This window comes from Coregonus clupeaformis, unplaced genomic scaffold, assembly GCF_020615455.1.
Source record: "Coregonus clupeaformis isolate EN_2021a unplaced genomic scaffold, ASM2061545v1 scaf1438, whole genome shotgun sequence".
In the NCBI taxonomy this organism is placed as follows: domain Eukaryota; kingdom Metazoa; phylum Chordata; class Actinopteri; order Salmoniformes; family Salmonidae; genus Coregonus; species Coregonus clupeaformis.
In genome coordinates this window covers 2,673-23,154 of record NW_025534892.1, presented here as the reverse complement: position 1 = coordinate 23,154, position 20,482 = coordinate 2,673, and the positions used below count along the sequence as shown (strand labels likewise).

General features: G+C 46.3%; 1 protein-coding gene across 1 annotated transcript in view; it reads left to right on the top strand.

The window, feature by feature from the left end:
- LOC121542859 (rho guanine nucleotide exchange factor 1) overlaps positions 1–19,292 on the top strand; it is a gene marked incomplete at its 5' end in the record, with an annotated part of 30,832 nt that extends 11,540 nt beyond the window's left edge. Inside the window, 21 exons of the mRNA XM_045218203.1 lie at positions 3,708–3,794; positions 4,039–4,152; positions 4,694–4,792; positions 5,464–5,506; positions 5,637–5,742; positions 7,890–8,030; positions 9,798–9,827; positions 10,408–10,516; positions 10,657–10,747; positions 11,068–11,100; positions 12,392–12,601; positions 12,710–12,850; positions 15,093–15,104; positions 15,705–16,038; positions 16,827–17,023; positions 17,216–17,362; positions 18,064–18,143; positions 18,386–18,626; positions 18,715–18,815; positions 18,983–19,057; positions 19,177–19,292. Of these exons, the coding sequence (XP_045074138.1) occupies positions 3,708–3,794; positions 4,039–4,152; positions 4,694–4,792; positions 5,464–5,506; positions 5,637–5,742; positions 7,890–8,030; positions 9,798–9,827; positions 10,408–10,516; positions 10,657–10,747; positions 11,068–11,100; positions 12,392–12,601; positions 12,710–12,850; positions 15,093–15,104; positions 15,705–16,038; positions 16,827–17,023; positions 17,216–17,362; positions 18,064–18,143; positions 18,386–18,626; positions 18,715–18,815; positions 18,983–19,057; positions 19,177–19,287 (2,502 nt within the window). The remainder of the gene's footprint in view (positions 1–3,707; positions 3,795–4,038; positions 4,153–4,693; positions 4,793–5,463; positions 5,507–5,636; positions 5,743–7,889; positions 8,031–9,797; positions 9,828–10,407; positions 10,517–10,656; positions 10,748–11,067; positions 11,101–12,391; positions 12,602–12,709; positions 12,851–15,092; positions 15,105–15,704; positions 16,039–16,826; positions 17,024–17,215; positions 17,363–18,063; positions 18,144–18,385; positions 18,627–18,714; positions 18,816–18,982; positions 19,058–19,176) is intronic.
- Between the last annotated feature and the right edge of the window lie 1,190 nt (positions 19,293–20,482).

Below are 20,482 nucleotides of genomic sequence, written 5' to 3'. Positions count from 1 at the left end.
CAAATACTGAAGGTGTAACCTAGGGACTAGGGGTAGAGTCCAAGGGATGGGGTTGGGGGTTGTTTCTGGACAGAGTTCTCATGGGGACCCATCTCCCTCAGGGCATTATTGGCTCAGGCTTGATTAAACTTTGTTGAATGCTCAGCTGTAAACTGGGTTTTGGCAAGCCATGTCCAACTGTTTCCCTTGGGTTAAAATATTTATCCCTCTCTCTAACTCCCTCCAAGCCACGATCCCAAATCTAAATGTTTCAGAGGAGCCTGGAGGAAGAGGAATTTGTGATTTGCAGAAAGCACCTTGATTCTACTTAATTAGTCAAACACTCCTTGATTTTAATGGTGCTAGATATTTAGCCATTCTCTAAAAATTGATTGGAGAATTCAAATTGGCCCCTTTATTTTCTTGCAGTCAATTGCGTCAGTAATGACCTGTCGTGATAAGCAAGCAAAGGCCCTAACCATAATAGACCCCCTCCCTAACCAGAGTAGACCCCTTCACTAACCAGAGTAGACCCCCTCCCTAACCAGAGTAGACCCCCTCCCTAACCAGAGTAGACCCCCTCCCTAACCAGAGTAGACCCACTCCCTAACCATAATAGACCCACTCCCTAACATAATATACCCCCTCCCTAATCAGAGTAGACCCACTCCCTAACCATAATAGACCCCCTCCCTAATCAGAGTAGACTCACTCCCTAACCATAATAGACCCCCTCCCTAATCAGAGTAGACCCACTCCCTAACCATAATAGACCCCCTCCCTAACCAGAGTAGACCCACTCCCTAACCAGAGTAGACCCCCTCCCTAACCATAATAGACCACCTCCCTAACCATAATAGACCCCTTCACTAACCAGAGTAGACCCCTTCACTAACCAGAGTAGACCCCCTCCCTAACCAGAGTAGACCCCCTCCCTAACCAGAGTAGACCCCTCCCTAACCAGAGTAGACCCCCTCCCTAACCAGAGTAGACCCCCTCCCTAACCAGAGTAGACCCCCTCCCTAACCAGAGTAGACCCCTCCCTAACCATAATAGACCCCTCCCTAACCAGAGTAGACCCCCTCCCTAACCAGAGTAGACCCCCTCCCTAACCAGAGTAGACCCCCTCCCTAACCATAATAGACCCCCTCCCTAACCAGAGTAGACCCCTCCCTAACCAGAGTAGACCCCCTCCCTAACCATAATAGACCCCCTCCCTAACCAGAGTAGACCCCCTCCCTAACCAGAGTAGACCCCTCCCCTAACCAGAGTAGACCCCCTCCCTAACCAGAGTAGACCCCCTCCCTAACCAGAGTAGACCCCCTCCCTAACCAGAGTAGACCCCCTCCCTAACCAGAGTAGACCCCCTCCCTAACCATAATAGACCCCCTCCCTAACCAGAGTAGACCCCTCCCTAACCAGAGTAGACCCCCTCCCTAACCATAATAGACCCCCTCCCTAACCAGAGTAGACCCCCTCCCTAACCAGAGTAGACCCCCTCCCTAACCAGAGTAGACCCCCTCCCTAACCAGAGTAGACCCCCTCCCTAACCATAATAGACCCTCCCTAACCAGAGTAGACCCCTCCCTAACCAGAGTAGACCCCCTCCTTAACCATAATAGACCCCCTCCCTAACCAGAGTAGACCCCCTCCCTAACCAGAGTAGACCCCCTCCCTAACCATAATAGACCCCTTCACTAACCAGAGTAGACCCTCTCTCTAACCAGAGTAGACCCCCTCCCTAACCAGTGTAAATAAAATGTTTAATTGTCACATACACCGGATAGTTGCAGTGAAATGTGTTGTTTTGCAGTAGACCCCATACTACCACCATAGTCCCCCCCCAAAAAGCTCTTACCATAGAGTCCATCCAAACACTCTAACCGTAATAGACTCCCCCCAACTCTTTGCCTTGGACCTGAGTTTAACGTGCCTGTCCCATGAGCTGATGTCTGTAAAGCCTTGTTCACGGTAAAGCCTTGTTCACATTGGCAGTTTGAAATGCCAAAAATGTGGATTTGAGTCACATCTGATTCGAATCTGTTATTCTTCCTGCGGTCTCAACAGCCAAAAAGCAGATGGAATCAGATGTTTCAAGCCACATTTATTTGAACAGTGAGAGACAGAATAACAACAAAAAAATCCAGAAAAACGCATGTCAAAAATGTTATAAATTGATTTGCATTTTAATGAGGGAAATAAGTATTTGACCCCCTCTCAATCAGAAAGATTTCTGGCTCCCAGGTGTCTTTTATACAGGTAACGAGCTGAGATTAGGAGCACACTCTTAAAGGGAGTGCTCCTAATCTCAGCTTGTTACCTGTATAAAAGACACCTGTCCACAGAAGCAAGACCAAAGAGCTCTCCAAGGATGTCAGGGACAAGATTGTAGACCTACACAAGGCTGGAATGGGCTACAAGACCGTCACCAAGCAGCTTGGTGAGAAGGTGACAACAGTTGGTGCGATTATTCGCAAATGGAAGAAACAAATTGCTTTTTTTAGAACGAGTGCAAAGGTGAATTGAGTTATTGCACACGCGCACTTCACAGAGTAGGCGTTCCGTAACGGAAATATGCAAATGTATGCTAGAACACGCCAATAGGATCTCGCTAGCTTGTGCTTGGCTCTGCCCACCTCCTTGCTTGTTCTACCCACTATGACTAATTTGTTTCCATTTGAAATGGCAGGCTGTGGTCTATCTTGGTTTAGTTATAAATATATTTGCTACACCACCGCCACACACCAGTCGTTACTATGACAACTAGCTTGGCCATGTCAGCTAATGACTGCTGTCTGAACACATCTGATTTGGTCACTTGTAACTTGCTGTTTCGACAGTCAGTATTCTAAAACGGATTTGAAAAATAAAACTGATTTGAGCATTAAGGTCCGCAGTGTGAACAAGGCTTTAGTAGTCAGATTAAGGGGTCCTATAGGGTAACCCAGAGGTCGGCAACCCTGTTCCTGGCGTGCCGCAGGTACTGCAGGATTTTGTCCCAACTAGGCACCACACCTGACCAGCTGAGCTCATTGATCAGTTCAGTGATTGCCTAAAATCAACACACCTGGTCTTCCAGGTCAGTTAAACCAAAAACATGAAGGGCCTGCAGCACTCCAGGACCAGGGTTGCCTACCCCTGGGGTAGCCTATATATGTTTCCTCCCTCATCTTCTTGACTGTAAGTGTGTGTGTGTGGGTGTGGTGGGTGAGGCCTGAGGTCGGTGTGGGTTGACTTTCGTAGTGTCACTCAGCAGGTTGTGGTGGTGTCAGATGGGGTAATGTCCTCTCCTCATGTTGCCAAAAATCCATATCGCAATAAATTGCCTGAATTGATGCGATAACAATAAATATAACTATACGTTCATAACATTAATGTGAACCACAGTTTAAAAATAAAATTATTTAAACTACTACTACTAGTTTGATGGTTGTAGCCATCAATTATCCCATAAACAATCACCCATATTAGCAAACTTATTTCATTTCAAACTTCACATTTTCTAGTATAGGCTACTTATTGTAATGAACGATATCAGCAAAATGCCGGCGATAAGTGATCGGTCTGGTCGGTGTCGATCATTTTCGGTTTATTGTCCCAGATCTACTCTGTCTGTAGCGGGGAGCGTTTGGGCCTCAGTGGTTTAACTGTATCTTTGTGTCTCTGTCTGTAGCGGGGAGCGTTTGGGCCTCAGTGGTTTAACTGTATCTTTGTGTCTCTGTCTGTAGCGGGGAGCGTTTGGGCCTCAGTGGTTTAACCCAGCCATGAGCATCATCGGAGCTGAGGATGAAGACTTTGAGAATGATCTGGAACCTGTGAGTAACTCCCTAATGACAATGAACTGTACTGAACAATAGACTCACTAATGGATTAATGATCATATCTGTTCTGACCTTTCTCTCTGTCCCTCTCACACTCGTCATTCCCTGTCCACCAATGTCCTCTATCTAATCTCTCCTTCACTCTGTACTGTCTCCTCCTTCCATCCTCTTTTCCTCACCTCTCCCACAATATATCTACTGTTTTCTAATCTGCCCCCTCTTTCTCTGTCCATCCCAGATGGTGGATGACCACAGCAGTCACTTCACCAGTATAGAGCTAGTGAAGGGCAGGCCAACCCACCTGCTGGTCTTCCTTCAGCACGTCATCCTGCAGTTCGACTGCTCCTCCCTGGTGAGAACTACAGACCCCCGAATGCACCTGGAGAGGACCGGGGGCAGTGTGTGTGTGTGTGTGTGTGTGTGTCATCTGGTGTGTCTGTGTGTGTGTGTGTGTCGTCTGGTGTGTGTTTGGGTGTTTATGTACTTAGTGAGTGATGAGTGTCTGCTCCATGTGTTGCTATGTATCTCCAGTGATATTAAGCATGCCTGTCTCTCCCTTTATTCTGCATGCAGACACCGTGATCCACCCAGGTACTGTTACCCCCACAGCCCAGACAGCCTCCCTCTCCTCACCCCTCTCCCAACCCCCCTACTTCCCCATGCCTGTCCCTGTAGCTAGCGATGCACCTGTATTTGAATATACACCAGACTATCTGTCCTCCAGAGTGTCACAATGTGCTGTAGAACGTCTGCATATGGCTGCATAAATTACCTTCTTAATAGTGTTATAGAAAATGGTCAAGTTTGTGTGTGGTACTCACATCTTCTAGCTTCCTTCCTCATTTTTCTCTCTCTTTTCTCTCTCTCTCTCTCTCCCTCCCTCCCCCTCTCAGTTGTGTTACCTCCATGCTGACCTCTTCAAGAACCTCAGTACCAAAGAGACCAAGAAGCATTTTGTGGATTTCTACAACAGCTTCCTGGACAAGGGCGCTGTATGTGCAAGAAACACAGGGAGCTAAGAAGCGATTGTAGAACCCAGAGCCAGAATGGCACCTCACTGTTCTGTACCGTACTTAGTACCTGTTCTGTACCGTGCTTCTTCTTGCTACTGGCCGTTTGTCCGGTTATACCCTCTGTACCCCTTTTTTATAGGGCAACGCTCTTCCTCTCGCCCTGTGTGTGTGTCTTTCTCGCTCTCCCTCTCGCACACTCACACTCACATTGCAAGCTATGCTCATCTGACCAGAGTCTCTCTCCTCTTTCTCTCTTTCTCCCTCCCCTCTCTCTCTCTTTGTCCCTCTACTCAGTGTGTGTCACACTTTCTCCGTCTGACCCACTACTTCCTGTTTAGGTCGTGGGAATGACCTTTGGGAAGAATCACTTTTTCTGTTTTACACTCACTCTATTCTAAAAGGATAAGTTTAGTGAAAGTTCATTGGAACATTCAGAGGTAGAGAGACTCATGGAGTAGAAATTGTACTTCTGTTTTCTCATTTTCCTCTTGCCTGCATTTTTTTTTGGATTGGTATTCAAGTGTCATCTGGTGGTGACTGTGGTGTACTGCAGTGTTTGAGATTTCTATACAAATTGTGTCATGGAAGTCAGTGTGAATCATTATGTCAAATAAAAAATGTCTCTCCCTCCTTCTCTTATACCCACACAGATTCTCAGAGTGCAAGTCCCTCACAATGTATCGTTTGAGTTGGGTAAGCCCTCCTACAATCGTTCTTTTAGGATTTTAGATCATGCAGCCGTCATACTGCTATTCCATCACTGATCTACTCAGCATTATCTGGATAAAGCATGTTGTGTATGTAATCTCTCTCTCTGTCTCAGACCGTACCAGACCAGACCTGCTCAGCGAGGAGCAGCAGAAGAAGTTTGTCCAGGATGTCCAGTTGGCTCAAGTCCCAGAGGTGCTGCGACAGCTGGAAGACTTCAGGTGACACATCCCAGGGAACACCAACACCCATAGAACATCCACATCCACACCACACCCACATCCATAGAACCAGCAGTGACCTGTTAAAAATCAGCCATATCTATGGAACCAGTGAAACAGCACCTACAGTGCCTTGCAAAAGTATTCATCCCCCTTGGCGTTTTTCCTACTTTGTTACATTACAACCTGTAATTTAAATGGATTTCTATTTGGATTTCATGTAATGGACATACACAAAATAGTCCAAATTGGTGAAGTGAAATGAAAAAAATATATTTTTTCAAAACATTCTAAGAAATAAGTAACGGAAAAGTGGTGCGTGCATATGTATTCACCCCCTTTGCTATGAAGCCACTAAATAATATCTGGTGCAACCATTTACCTTCAGAAGTCACATAATTAGTTAGATTGCACACAGGTGGACTTTATTTAAGTGTCACATGATCTGTCATATGATCTCAGTATATATACACCTGTTCTGAAAGGCCCCAGAATCTGCAACACCACTAAGCAAGGGGCACCAACAAGCAAGCGGCACCATGAAGACCAAGGAGCTCTCCAAACAGGTCAGGGACAAAGTTGTGGAGAAGTACAGATCAGGGTTGGGTTATAAAAAAATATCCGAAACTTTGAACATCCCACGGAGCACAATTCAATCCATTATTAAAAAATTGAAAGAATATGGCACCACAACAAACCTGCCAAGAGCGGGCCGCCCACCAAAACTCACGGACCAGGCAAGGAGGGCATTAATCAGAGAGGCAACAAAGAGACCAAAGATAACCCTGAAGGAGCTGCAAAGCTCCACAGCGGAGATTGGAGTATCTGTCCATAGGACCACTTTAAGCCGTACACTCCACAGAGCTGGGCTTTATGGAAGAGTGGCCAGAAAAAAGCCATTGCTTAAAGAATAAAATAAGCAAACATGTTTGGTGTTCGCCAAAAGGCATGTGGGAGACTCCCCAAATATATGGAAGAAGGTACTCTGGTCAGATGAGACTAAAATTGAGCTTTTTGGCCATCAAGGAAAACGCTATGTCTGGCGCAAACCCAACACCTCTCATCACCCCAAGAACACCATCCCCACAGTAAAGCATGGTGGTGGCAGCATCATGCTGTGGGGATGTTTTTCATCGGCAGGGGCTGGGAAATTGGTCAGAATTGAAGGAATGATGGATGGTGCTAAATACAGGAAAATTCTTGAGGGGAACCTGTTTCTGTCTTCCAGAGATTTGAGACTGGGACGGAGGTTCACCTTCCAGCAGGACAATGACCCTAAGCATACTGCTAAAGCAACACTCGAGTGGTTTAAGGGGAAACATTTAAATGTCTTGGAATGGCCTAGTCAAAGCCCAGACCTCAATCCAATTGAGAATCTGTGGTATGACTTAAAGATTGCTGTACACCAGCGGAACCCATCCAACTTGAAGGGAGCAGATTTGCCTTGAAGAATGGGCAAAAATCCCAGTGGCTAGATGTGCCAAGCTTATAGAGACATACCCCAAGAGACTTGCAGCTGTAATTGCTGCAAAAAGTGGCTCTACAAAGTATTGACTTTAGGTGGGGGGTGAATAGTTATGCACGCTCAAGTTTTCTGTTTCTTTGTCTTATTTCTTGTTTGTTTCACCAGAAAAACATATTTTGCATCTTCAAAGTGGTAGGCATGTTGTCTATATCAAATGATACAAACCCCTATTCCAAAATAGGAAAAATAACAAGGGGGGTGAATACTTTCGCAAGCCACTGTACCACAAGCCTACAGTGCCAAAGCAGAGACCTAGGGTTCCCCGGAGCCAACAGACCCAATGGTCAAGATAGGAGCCGTGTTCTCGAGGCAAGCGTCCAAATTCAGATCCCAGTCCTTCTGGCAGCAGTTCCAGGCAGCAACTTCCAAGCAACCAGCCCCGCACCTTCAACAAAATAGGAAAGATGCCAAGGGGGGTGAATACTTTCACAAGCCACTGTATTGACTCACCAGTGATAACATTGGGTTCAAATAGTGTCTGCCCTAAACACATTCTCTTGTTGCTCCCCATGCACATGTTTGTACCAATTAGCCCTCAGCGATAGATGTCAGACTAATGACAGTTATATAGTGTGATATGTAAATACTTAAAGGGCTACTTCCTGCTGTGCCCCCCTCTCAGGCAGAAGAGGATGATGGGTATGACCCCTAACGCGGCAGAGCTGATGGAGGTGGAGTCTCACTACCCCACCGATCGTATCCCCATGGAGATGAAGGAGAAGGCCGTGGCAGAGACCCTGCTGGACAAGATGTCTGAGATCCAGTGAGTAGACGGCTAGGGTGGATTATTGACTTTAATAATGCAGTGCTACATGGCATGTAGCTTTTATGTAACTTAATAGATAAGGGTACAGTCTAATTAGCTAAGTTAAACCTCCCGTAGCTTCGTTTGGGGGCAAGTTTCATTTGAATTCAATTAAATACTGTATAGTATCATCATGACATCACGGGCCTCTAGTGATACATCACAGTTCCAGTCCCTCAGCGGACATTTCTAGAATATGGTACATAAATACACACACTGACAACCAGTTCAACACACAGAGACCACTATGGAGATAGATAGATGGATGGATGATTAAAGAGGAGAGAAGAGGAGGTTAGTGGGGAGAAAAGAAAGAGGGAGAGCAGTGATTGGAAAAGAGGGGAAAAAGGGAGAAGGAAGAGAGGAAGCGGAGGGAGAAGGATCGAGTCAGCAGTGCCACGTTGGCAGGAAGGCTGTCCCCTGGCATGCTGCCAACAGGAGGGAGGGGGAGGATGGAGGGAGGGAGGGGGAGTAGGGGCAGTGCAGTATTATTGATGCAGTCCGGCTGCCGGACACAGAGGGGGAAGTAGGGGGAAGTTCATCTACCTCTGACCAAGTGGCCAGACACAATAAACAATGGAACAAGTGAATGAGACAGAGGGGGAGAGGAGGACAGCAGGAGGCTAACTCTTTAACCTGCAGTGCGAAGAGAGAGGATGGAAGAGTGACTATAAGAGAGAGACCGGAAAAGGGATATGCCCATTGCATAAGTCCCTTTTCTCTGGTTACTACTGTATGGTCAGTGGAGGAAGTATGAAGAGCTTGTCGGCAGGCAGTGTCAAACACATCATAAAGCAGCTTCCCACCGGCCCTGTTACTGACTCACAATCAACTCTCTCTGTCTCCTAACTACAAAATAGTTATTCATTTATTCTGTCCATTTAGATTCACTTACACAATCCTCTCCTTCTTCCTCAAACTTCTGCTCTCCTCCACAATCCCACACTCACCCTCGTTCAGCCGCTCCCCCACTCTCCCCCTCTCTCTGCCACAACATGGTGACCTCACCTCCTCTGCCTCCCATTGGTCAGTCTGACAGTGGAATGGAGGGATGGGGCGTCCTGATTGGCTTGGCTTGGGGAATCCCGGGGAAACCCCTCCCCACCATTTTGCTTTTCTATTAAAATAAAGGGAGGGATCTTATTTCCTGCTTGTTGCATCAGACTAAAACACAGTTAAATAGTCATTTCCGCTGTCCTGGAACATTGTTAGATGTTTCCACTCACCCTGCAGACAACTCCCAGAGAGCAGCTGTGCCTTGACTTTAGACTTATCTTTTGCAGATAGTTAGAGAGCTAAAACCTTGCCTTGTGCAGAAAAGCATATTGGATAGATTTTTACAGATTTGATTTTTGCAGTATTTTAGTTTAAAAACAATTGTCAATCATTTCTTGTGCATTGTTTTGGGTGCAGCGTTTAATGCATCTCTCATTGTTTTAAACTTTTAGATTAATTTTTTCCCATTTCTTGTTGGAAATATCAGAATATGTTCAATAGCCTCTGTTCTGAACACAATATCACTGTAGTCAGATTTGAGTTGGTTCAGGAAAAGCTTAGTCGCTTCAGATTCCACCATCCCAAAACAGAGTTAAGAATCGGTCGAGAAAAAGCAAGGGAAAATGCCACTTAATCGACTCCGGCGGTAAGTCTACAGACTTGGCAATGTCTGCACTTATCTTTCTCGCTCTTTATCTCTTTAATATCTATTCATCTCCTCTCTTTCAGTCCCTCCATCGTTGCAGATGAGGAGAAATGGTGAGTTCTGTGTTTCACGGTGCTGTGTGTCTGAACCTCTTCCGTCAATTTGTGAATGCATGCTAGACATGTTTTGTCCATCTCCCTGCTTTATTTTTTTTCTCTTCCTCCTCAATGAGTTTGTTTTGCTCTATAGTTGTACGTTGTGCAGTCTTCAGTACTATAGTTGCATTACTTTGCCATAAATGGCATTCTGTAGCAGATGTAGACTTTCTTGGTTTATGGTCTTGCCTCAGTTTGAGAAGCTCTTGCATTTTCCCTCTCAAGCTCCTCCTCTTTCTCCTCCTCCTCTCTGGTAAACTTCCAACTCTCCACCTAGAATCACCCCATCCTTTCTCCATCCTTTCTCATATTCCAACCCAAACCCTTTTCTCATCTCAATCCCACCCCTACTCTCCCTCTCTTTCACACTTTTTCTTTTTATTTACAGCTCATGCTTTAGCATCCTCTATAATAGTTTATCATTACTGTTTATTTCTATTGCAATGTCAATAATATGCATTTATACAGTATGTACTTTCATCACCACTAACATTACAGAGATCGCTCTCTCTCTCTCTCCCTCTCTCTCGTCCTCCAGTTCGTCCATCTTTGCAGCAGTGGCCTTCTACATGAAGCACCTAGGAGTGAAGTCCAGAGTAGCTGACAGTAAGAAGTCCAGAGGCTTCTTCAGGAGACCCCTTGGGAAGGTGAGACTGTCTGTTGGTTTGCAGCTAGCTGGACTCCACGGTCCACAGTCCATACCACACACCAACCTATCCAGTATTATTGGACTGTTCTTGTCATAATGCGCTCTCTCTTTTTCTCTCTCCGTCCATCTCCCTTTCAGAGTAAGAAGAGTGAGGAGTCCACTAAATCCAAACAGAAGGGGGGTTTTCCCAACATCCTCAGCGCCGCTGGTGGCTGGATTGCTGGCAGCAGTACGTACCAGCAGTGTCATAATATGAGATGAGATTGTACTTTATCAATACCCAAGGGGAAATTAGTTTGTCTTCATTACATAGTTAAAAAACAATACAAATACTTACAATAAATACATACTGTATACACTACTAAATACATATGCATACTGAAGGTACAGAGAAACAGAATGGATGACATAGTAAAAGCTATGTCAGGTGTTTGATTATCGATCGCCATCCAAAAGTGGGTCTACCAGAATGACCATAGTGCCTGTATAAGCCAAAGTCATTGTAGAATTAAAAAGAACCCGTTGTCTTGCCCTGTGTTCTTCTTTCAGCTGAGGTCAAACTTCCTAAAGTGGAGGCTGAAGGTACCACCGTCTGGCTCTTGCATCTCCTCTTCCCCACCCCTTTATCTCTAGAATGGTCTAGTCCTTACTAATCAACCCCAATGCATGTTTGCATGTACCAAATCAAACCTGGAAGGGGATCCGAGGGGAACGCCAAGTTTTTGATTTGTTGACTTGCTTTTTTGCCTGTAGGTGTAGATTCTGTGGCATGATCTGTTATCACTGGTGTTTTGATAGATGGACTGACCATACACACACACTAGAGCTGAGACGATAAAACAATTTTGCTAAACAACGTTCCTGTAGATGGTTCTAAAACCATTATTTGGTCAACAGTAACAGCCTATGCATTATGTTGTTTCCTGCAGAAATGTTGACGTTTGGTGCAACTTTGAAATTTGACGTTTGGAGAAACGTGGATAAACCTCAGAATCTGACGCCAAATTGGTAAAACCGTGAGATCTTGATGTACATCAAGTAGCCTAGGCCTAGCGCTGGAACGTTTTTGTAGGACATTAGCCTACATTTACTGATAGATGAATAAATTAGCCTACATGGCTATAGCAACAATATCACTAGCGAAGTGTTTTGAGTTCCCACTTCCTCATGTGGTGAATAATATAGCCTATAGTATATATGCACAAAGATGTCGACAAATTCTCTGAAGAGCCAGAAATAAATCTGATAATACTAGATCCTATTTTGACAGGTTGCACATCAAAATATAAATCATGCATTCCCTGGATATGTTAGATGGAATAGCTTACTTTTTCAATATTAGGCTACCATCTCAGTTGACTTACTTGGCACTGGAAAAAAATTGTCTAGAGCCCTGCCGATAATGTAAAGTAACCTAACTGCCCCTTTTAAAACTTTTTGTTTTATAGATGTAGGCTATTTATTGTTATCGAGCAAAATAGTTACATTTATCACGATATCACTTTTTGGCCATCTTGCCCAGCTCTAGCACCTCCCCCTAAACATTATTTATTGCTGATTTATCATTATAAAAAAAAAGGGGTCAATTTATCACCCTATGGATTTTTGTCCGTCTCTCCCAGCTCTCACACACAAACACATACACACACGGTCAGTCTGTCGTAGGGTTGTGAACGTAGGTGCTAAACTGTCCCAACCCTGAGAATGATTAACCCTCCTCTCTCACCACAGATCCACTGATTGCCCTATACTCATCCTGTCTGTCTCTGTGTGTCTGTCTGTCTCACAATCTCATGGTCTCTCTCATGGAAATGCCTCTGACTGTTTTGTCATCCATTTTACCATCTATTTATCTACCTTCCCTCTCTTTCAGTGGATAAAGAGAAGGTGAATCAGGAGCGTAAGGCTTCCAGCGGCCTCGCCCCCTCTCGAGGCTCCTCCGCCCCTGATGCCGCCCCGCCAGCATTAAACAGGAAGTCTGTTTCCACAGGATCCGCCTCCCATCAGGGGTCGGAGGTCAGCGAGGGTTCAGGGGTCCACATCAGTGTGACCTCCAGCCCAGACTTCTCCCACAGCGAGATAGGTAAGGCTGATTGGACGGATACATGGTTGCATAGCAACACCCAACCTAACTAAGGGTGTATTCAGTGAGGTGAATCTGAAATGTGTGTTTTCTTCTCTCCTCTCCCAGGTCTGTTCAACAGCCGTTCGGACCCCCAGTTGGTGGCGGAGGGGGGCGAGGTGTCCCCCGCGGGGCTGCCAGGGGGGCTGGCTATATGGGAGCCCCCCTCACCCAATGAACTCCCCCAGAGGAAAACCTGGACAAAGACAGGTGAGAGAGAGAGGTAGTGAGGGAGAGGGAGAAATAGAGGAAGAGCGAGGTAAAGAGACGGGGTGGGAAGGTGGAGAAAATGGGATAGATAAGATGTATAAACCCAACACTATTAGGTATAGTTGAACATAGTCAAACATTTAAAAAAGGTTAGGGGTCAGTGGCCATGCTAAGGCTGAGGGAGCGTGGTAAAACTCCCTCAGTGTCTCCGTCCGTCCCTGCTGTGTACTGTGCTGCCTAGCCTACCTACCACACCTTACTGCTGCCATGCCATGCCATGCCCTGCCCTGCCGGCAGCTCCATCTAGCTAACATCGCTAAGACCCACCCAGCATTTGGAGATGGACCCTTACTGTGGCTACAGGGACCTGGTCTTCCCCTCCAGCCCCCCCCAACCCCATCCTCCTCCTATTCTCCTCTACCCCAAATATTTTTTGTTTTCTTGTACTCCACTTTCTTTCACTCTTTTTGTGTCCATCATTTTTCATGTTTGTGTTTGCTACTTCCAAAGCACCCACTATGCTGTCTCCTTGTTTGTGCGATGCTGACTCTGCTCAGTTGTTGAGAGCAAGTTGTTAAGTGTACAATAGTTAACATTGTACTGCAGTGTGCCATCTCTTCTGTGTGTGTGCAGGCTAGACTCAAGTACCAAAGTTGGGGAAAGCTGTTATAACGTTGTTGTTATATTGTCTGGGGTTTTGCGTCTGTCTTTGAGTTGGCCATTCATTGTGCTATATTTGGTTTGTACAGCATTGTATCTCTACAGGCTTAAGTGCATTAACTTGACTTTTACTTTGCTTCAGTCGTGCGGTCCAGCTTTGGATTTGTCTGTTGTCGGCTTTATCCCAGTCCTACTGTAAGTCAAGCAGTGAGGTCTGGTTCGCTTTCATGTCTATTGTTTGCAGAAGGCATCGGTGTGTGTTGTTCTATGGGGATCTCCTCTGTTCTGTTGTCCAGTCTTCACAAGGCTTCATGTGGTACCATGTTCAGGACAGCAGACCTCTTATGTTTGTGGGCGTGCTTTGCTCTCTGTGGTTTTAACATGCTTTCAGTGCTGTTAGCATCCGCCCGTGTGCTGCAGCGGTTGATGGGGGAGTTGGAGGTTGTAGAAAGGGTGTGTGTTACTGTTGAGTGGTTGATGGGGGAGTTGGCGGTTGTAGAAAGGGTGTGTGTTACTGTTGAGTGGTTGATGGGGGAGTTGGAGGTTGTAGAAAGGGTGTGTGTTACTGTTGAGTGGTTGATGGGGGAGTTGGAGGTTGTAGAAAGGGTGTGTGTTACTGTTGAGTGGTTGATGGGGAGTTGGCGGTTGTAGAAAGGGTGTGTGTTACTGTTGAGTGGTTGATGGGGGAGTTGGCGGTTGTAGAAAGGGTGTGTGTTACTGTTGAGTGGTTGATGGGGGAGTTGGAGGTTGTAGAAAGGGTGTGTGTTACTGTTGAGTGGTTGATGGGGAGTTGGAGGTTGTAGAAAGGGTGTGTGTTACTGTTGAGTGGTTGATGGGGAGTTGGAGGTTGTAGAAAGGGTGTGTGTTACTGTTGAGTGGTTGATGGGGAGTTGGAGGTTGTAGAAAGGGTGTGTGTTACTGTTGAGTGGTTGATGGGGGAGTTGGAGGTTGTAGAAAGGGTGTGTGTTACTGTTGAGTGGTTGATGGGGAGTTGGAGGTTGTAGAAAGGGTGTGTGTTACTGTTGAGTGGTTGATGGGGGAGTTGGAGGTTGTAGAAAGGATGTGTGTTACTGTTGAGCGGTTGATGGGGGGAGTTGGAGGTTGTAGAAAGGGTGTGTGTTACTGTTGAGTGGTTGATGGGGGAGTTGGAGGTTGTAGAAAGGGTGTGTGTTACTGTTGAGTGGTTGATGGGGGAGTTGGAGGTTGTAGAAAGGGTGTGTGTTACTGTTGAGTGGTTGATGGGGGAGTTGGAGGTTGTAGAAAGGGTGTGTGTTACTGTTGAGTGGTTGATGGGGGAGTTGGAGGTTGTAGAAAGGGTGTGTGTTACTGTTGAGTGGTTGATGGGGGAGTTGGAGGTTGTAGAAAGGATGTGTGTTACTGTTGAGTGGTTGATGGGGGAGTTGGAGGTTGTAGAAAGGGTGTGTGTTACTGTTGAGCGGTTGATGGGGGAGTTGGAGGTTGTAGAAAGGGTGTGTGTTACTGTTGAGTGGTTGATGGGGGAGTTGGAGGTTGTAGAAAGGATGTGTGTTACTGTTGAGTGGTTGTGGTGGTTATGTAACTGTGCTGTCCCGTGTTTTTACAGACGCAAGACAAGGTGGGTTTCTACATCTCTGCGACAGGGATACGGACACACACTGGGCCTCATATTGATAACACACTCCATCCTACATTACTGTACACACACACACACACAGTATCATGTCAGACCAACATACTCTGATACAGCCACAATAATGGAAACATATTATAGAAATTCTCACACACACACACAAACACACACACACTCACTGCATGGCTAAGTATTGTTTATCCTGCACCTTGAAGTGAAGTGAGTGGGCTGTGATGTTAGAGAACAATAGTCTTCTTGTCAGTGTGTACCATGTGTGAGATTGGAGAGCTGATAAGCCCAAATGATTGTCATTAAAATTGCATAATTGAACGGCCTTGGTACACAGACGCACTGAGATGTTACTAATGACCGTTTTCTTAACTAAATGCAATAGTGTTGAAGTAGATGGGCTTCCAATGTGTTTCTAATAGGGCTCCTGAGTCTAACCATCCATTCTGTCACATCTCTTTTTTTTTATCCTCTACATTCCTTTGACATCACATTGACTTCCTCTGTAATGGTTCTCCTGCTTGTGTCCATTTTATCCTAATATCTCCCATCTTCATTGTTGACTCGGTACTCTTTGGTTTGGTCGTCTGGACCATTTCCTTGTTGTTCCTGTACTCCTCACTCCACCTGTCTCTCTACTTCCTCCTTATACCACCTTCCTCCTTGTATTTTCCCGCCCACTGGCTCTCCTCTCGCTCTCCTCCCTTCCTTCCCTCGATGTACTCTCCTCCTCCCTCCCTACCTCCCTCCCCAGGCGTGTGGGACGCAGTGAGAGTGCTCGTGTGGACAGACATTCCTCCCGTCGCCGTGGCTCCTCCCGGGCCAAACAGTCGCGTTCCCGTAGCGATGTGGACCTGCAAGCCGCCGCCGCCACAGCAGCACACTCCTCCCCGACCTCTCCCCACCCCTCGTAAGGCAGACCCCCTACCCCCTTCTCTCACAGGGGGAGAGAGAGGAGCACAGCCTCAGACGGACAGAGTCACTGATGGACAGGCAGACTGATTGATTGACTATACTAACTGATAGACAGGCAGGCTGACTGACTGACTATACTAACTGATGGACAGGCAGACTGACTGATTGACTATACTAACTGATGGACAGGCAGACTGACTGATTGACTATACTAACTGATGGACAGGCTGACTGATTGACTATACTAACTGATGGACAGGCAGACTGACTGATTGACTATACTAACTGATGGACAGGCAGACAGACTGACTCATTGACATTACTGACCAACTAACTTTGCTTTACTGACTGTCTGATGTCTGACTATAAAACCAAAAGACACACCGTTAATCTAGCAGACTGAGTGAGAGTGAATGGAGGGTTCTTACACTGTGTCCCCAGTAGCTTTATTAAGACAGGAAGAGATCATTGCTGAGTGACACATCTAGACTGGAGGAGGAGGGTCAGAGCCAGAGCTAGTGTCTTAGAGTCAGGGCTACAGTACTAACTGTAACTAAGTGCAATGTTAATGCTGTTTGTAGATTATGTAGACTTTGAACCAGCTAATAGCCTACTGTCCCAATCCAAATGCTTCTCAACCCAAGCAGATTTTCTAGCTTTACGTTAGATGAAGCTTCTCTAGCTTCTCATTCGTTTCATATTATCGCCCCATACCCTTTATCCCCATACCCCTTATACCTCCCCTCTCTCCTCCTCCTCTGTCCTCCTCCTCTCTTCCATCAGTGTTGATGAAGGGGTGTTACTCCTCGAGGGTGCGCTCCCAGGTCTTTCCCTCTCTGGCCCCACCCCCCAGCAGGAGGAACAGGACCCTCGCCTTCTGGAGCTGGAGCAGGACCCGCCCAACTGGAGAGAACACACCCCCCCAGACACCCTCAAAGACCTCAGCAAGAAGGAGACCAAGAGACAGGAGGTCATCAATGGTGAGGAGGGACGGAGGGACGGAGGGATGGGGGGGATGGAGGGATCCAGCCAACGGAGGAGGAAAGAATGGTTTAGAAAGAATTGCAGTGTAACATTGAGCTGCTGGTCATCTGAAGCATAATATTGTGAATGAATTGGCACTAGACTAACCCCCCTCTCTCTCCCTTCCTCTCTCTCTCTCTCTCTCTCAGAGTTGTTTGCGACGGAGCATGCCCACGTGCGCATGCTGAGTGTTCTGCAGACAGTGTTCTGGAAGCCTCTGGAGAGAGAGGAACTCATGACCACCACAGAGCTGGCCACCATCTTCCCCAGCCTGGACGAGATCATAGACATGCACTGTGAGTACGGTCCCACCGCTGCTTGACCGTAGTATGACCGTTACCCCCACAACAGTACGACCGCAATACCCCTGACATACAACCACACATACACAGTATGACCACATTACTGCCGCTGCATGACTGTGACCGTTACCTGACAACAGCACTTCTACAGTTCTGATGCTGGCTGAAGTCAGTCGGACCACTGTAAATTGTAGGACCTCGCGATACGATATTACCACGATACTTAGGTGCCGATACGATATGTATTGCGATTCTCACGATTCTTTATGTATTGCGATTCAATACTGTGATTTTATTGTGATTCCATGTTCCAAACATATTGCTCACCATATGTCTGCTGCAGAAGGACAAGTGAGAGCCATGAGAAAACAAGTTTTGATCAGTCATGGAAATAAAAGTGCTGAAAACAAATTGGCTCCTTATTTAAAAAGAAGACTGAGAACAAGCTATGAAGGGAAAATACTGGAACTTTGGTGCAACTAGCGCAAAAATAATATTGCGATACTGTCAAAATGATACGATATATCTTCCAAAGTTATATCCTGATATATAACTGTATCCATATTTTTCCCTCATCACTAGTAAATTAACCCTAGTGTAACTGTAACTGTAAATTGACCTCAGTCTGACCATAATAACCCAACCATAAGTCTACCCCAGTCCAACCGCTGTGCTCCCTGTGTGTTTCTGTGCAGATGCTTTCTATGAGCACCTGAAGAAGCTGCGTCAGCACAATTTCATCGTCAAGGCCATCGGAACCACGTTACTCAACAGGGTAAAGAACAGGTCACCTTCCATCACCCCCCTGTCTGTGCCCCTCACCCTCACTCCCCTCTCTCTGTGTCCCTCACCCCATCTCAGCCTAACCCCCTCATCCATTATTTGAGGTGGATAGTTAGGGAAATGGATCCCTGAAGAAAGCTTTTAATCTCTCCCTCTTTCTCTCTCTCTCTCTCTCCCTCTCTCTCTCTCTCTCTCTCTCTCTCTCTCTCTCTCGCTCTCTCTCTCTCTGTCTAGTTTGGAGGGACGGAGGGTGAGTGGTTTCAGAAGCTGACGTCTAGGTTCTGTAGTCACCAGACGTGGGCCCTGGAACAGCTGAAGATCAGACAGAAGAAAGACCCCCGTTTCAACGCCTTCATACTGGAGGCAGAGAGTAGGCCTCAGTGTCGTAGGCTGCAGCTGAAGGACATCATCCCCACTGAGATGCAGAGGCTCACCAAATACCCCCTACTGCTGGAAAACATCGCCAAGTGCACAGGTCTGTGTGTGTCCTTCCCTGCTCTCATTTAGATAAACAGACTATGCACTGGTGTGTGTGTTGTGACGTGTTGTGTGTATTCCTGTAGAGGACACCTTGGAGAAGGAGAGTATCCAGCAGAGTGCAGAGTGCTGTAGGAAGATCCTCAACCACGTCAACGAGGAGGTCAAACAGATGGAGAATCTGCTGGTGAGATATACACACACACACACACACACACACACACACACACACACACACACACACACACACACACACACACACACACACACACACACACACACACACACAAACCATCTACTAATATTATTATAAGTGTCTGAGGGAAAGTATAAATGATTTCTCTCTCCCTCCAGACACTGAAAGACTACCAGCGCAGGCTGGACACCTCAGGACTGAAGCCCAGTTTCCTGCTGTACCTGGAATACAGGGTGAATGACAATAGTGTGGGCTTGTAGTGTGGTCACTGTCCAGTGCTCTTCATGCTATCCTTTCTACAGTTGTCCTGTTCTCTCATTCTTTATCACTCTATCGATCTCTTCTCTCTCAGAATCTTGACCTGGCCCAGAGAAAGATGATCTATGAGGGGCCTCTGACCTGGAGAGTGACCAAGGAGAAAACTTTAGGTGCTCTATCAACTCTACTAACATTAGTTTGTTAGAAATATGAGCGCCCAATCGTTGCCAAATTTGCTTTTTTGAAAGATAAAGCAATGGTTAAAAGCCTAGGAAAAAGACTTGCTGGCACGAAAATAGGCATGAATGATCAGTTCCCGAGGGAGATTGCAGAAAGGCGCAAAGTTCTGTATCCAATCTTCAAGGAAAACAGATTAAAAGGGAAATGTGTTGCACTCGTGGTGGATAAACTATATATTGACAACCAAATGTTCAGAGACACAAAGATTACTCCATGGCTATTCTAAAAGTTGTAATAGAGGAGTCGAATATTGGAGCACCCGATACTAGCAATGATAGGGATTGTAATATTAAATAACATTTATAGTAAGTATAGTATTTTATAAAAGGATGAAACGACATAACAAGCAGAATAATACATCTTTAAATACAAATAATTAGAACATGGCTTTTTTGGCGGGTGGTTGTTGTTTTGGCGGATGGTTGTTGTGGTTGGTCCTGTGTTCTCTCTGGCGTCCTTTCCCCCTTGCGGCAGATGTGGATGCGGGTGCGTTTACACGCTCGGCCCATTTCTTCCGCAGTCAACCATGTGGTGTGCATTTTTGTGTTTGAAAAGGTGCGGCGTTAAGTGAGTGAGAGGGGAAATGGTTGCATATCCCAGAGCCGACCGGGGGTCTATGAGCAGGGGTAGTGAGAGAGAGCTTTCAATTTTGTGTAGATGAGGGATATACATTTTTAAATATAGTATACATCTAATCTAATTTTTTATTGTCCTATCATGATGGAAAAATCCCTAACCCTATAACCTGGACACCCACCTGAGCGACCCATACACCAAAGAGAAGTTCCCATCTCTTTTATGGACCTGCTGTGAGTATGCAGCCTAAACAGATAAATAAATGCGGTCAGAGACCTACTTGAGCAGCACCACCCCCTCAAGATTCTGAGCCTGCCTGGCAGGGTTGGTCCTACAAAGCCAGAGCCCCTGATGGAGAGCATAATATACAAGGAAATTCTCAAAGCTGCTAATGAGAACCTTGACGACCTTTTACCTAGCCGGTGGGGATTCCGGTGGGGTACGCCCACCCAGGTAGTGGCAGTGCTGGCAACACTGGCTGCAGTAACCCATGGGAGGGGGTCACACTCGGACAATCAGAGAGGGGGTTTATCATTGTGGCCCAGGTGGCACAAAATAATCAATGGTCTGACCGCACGGAGATG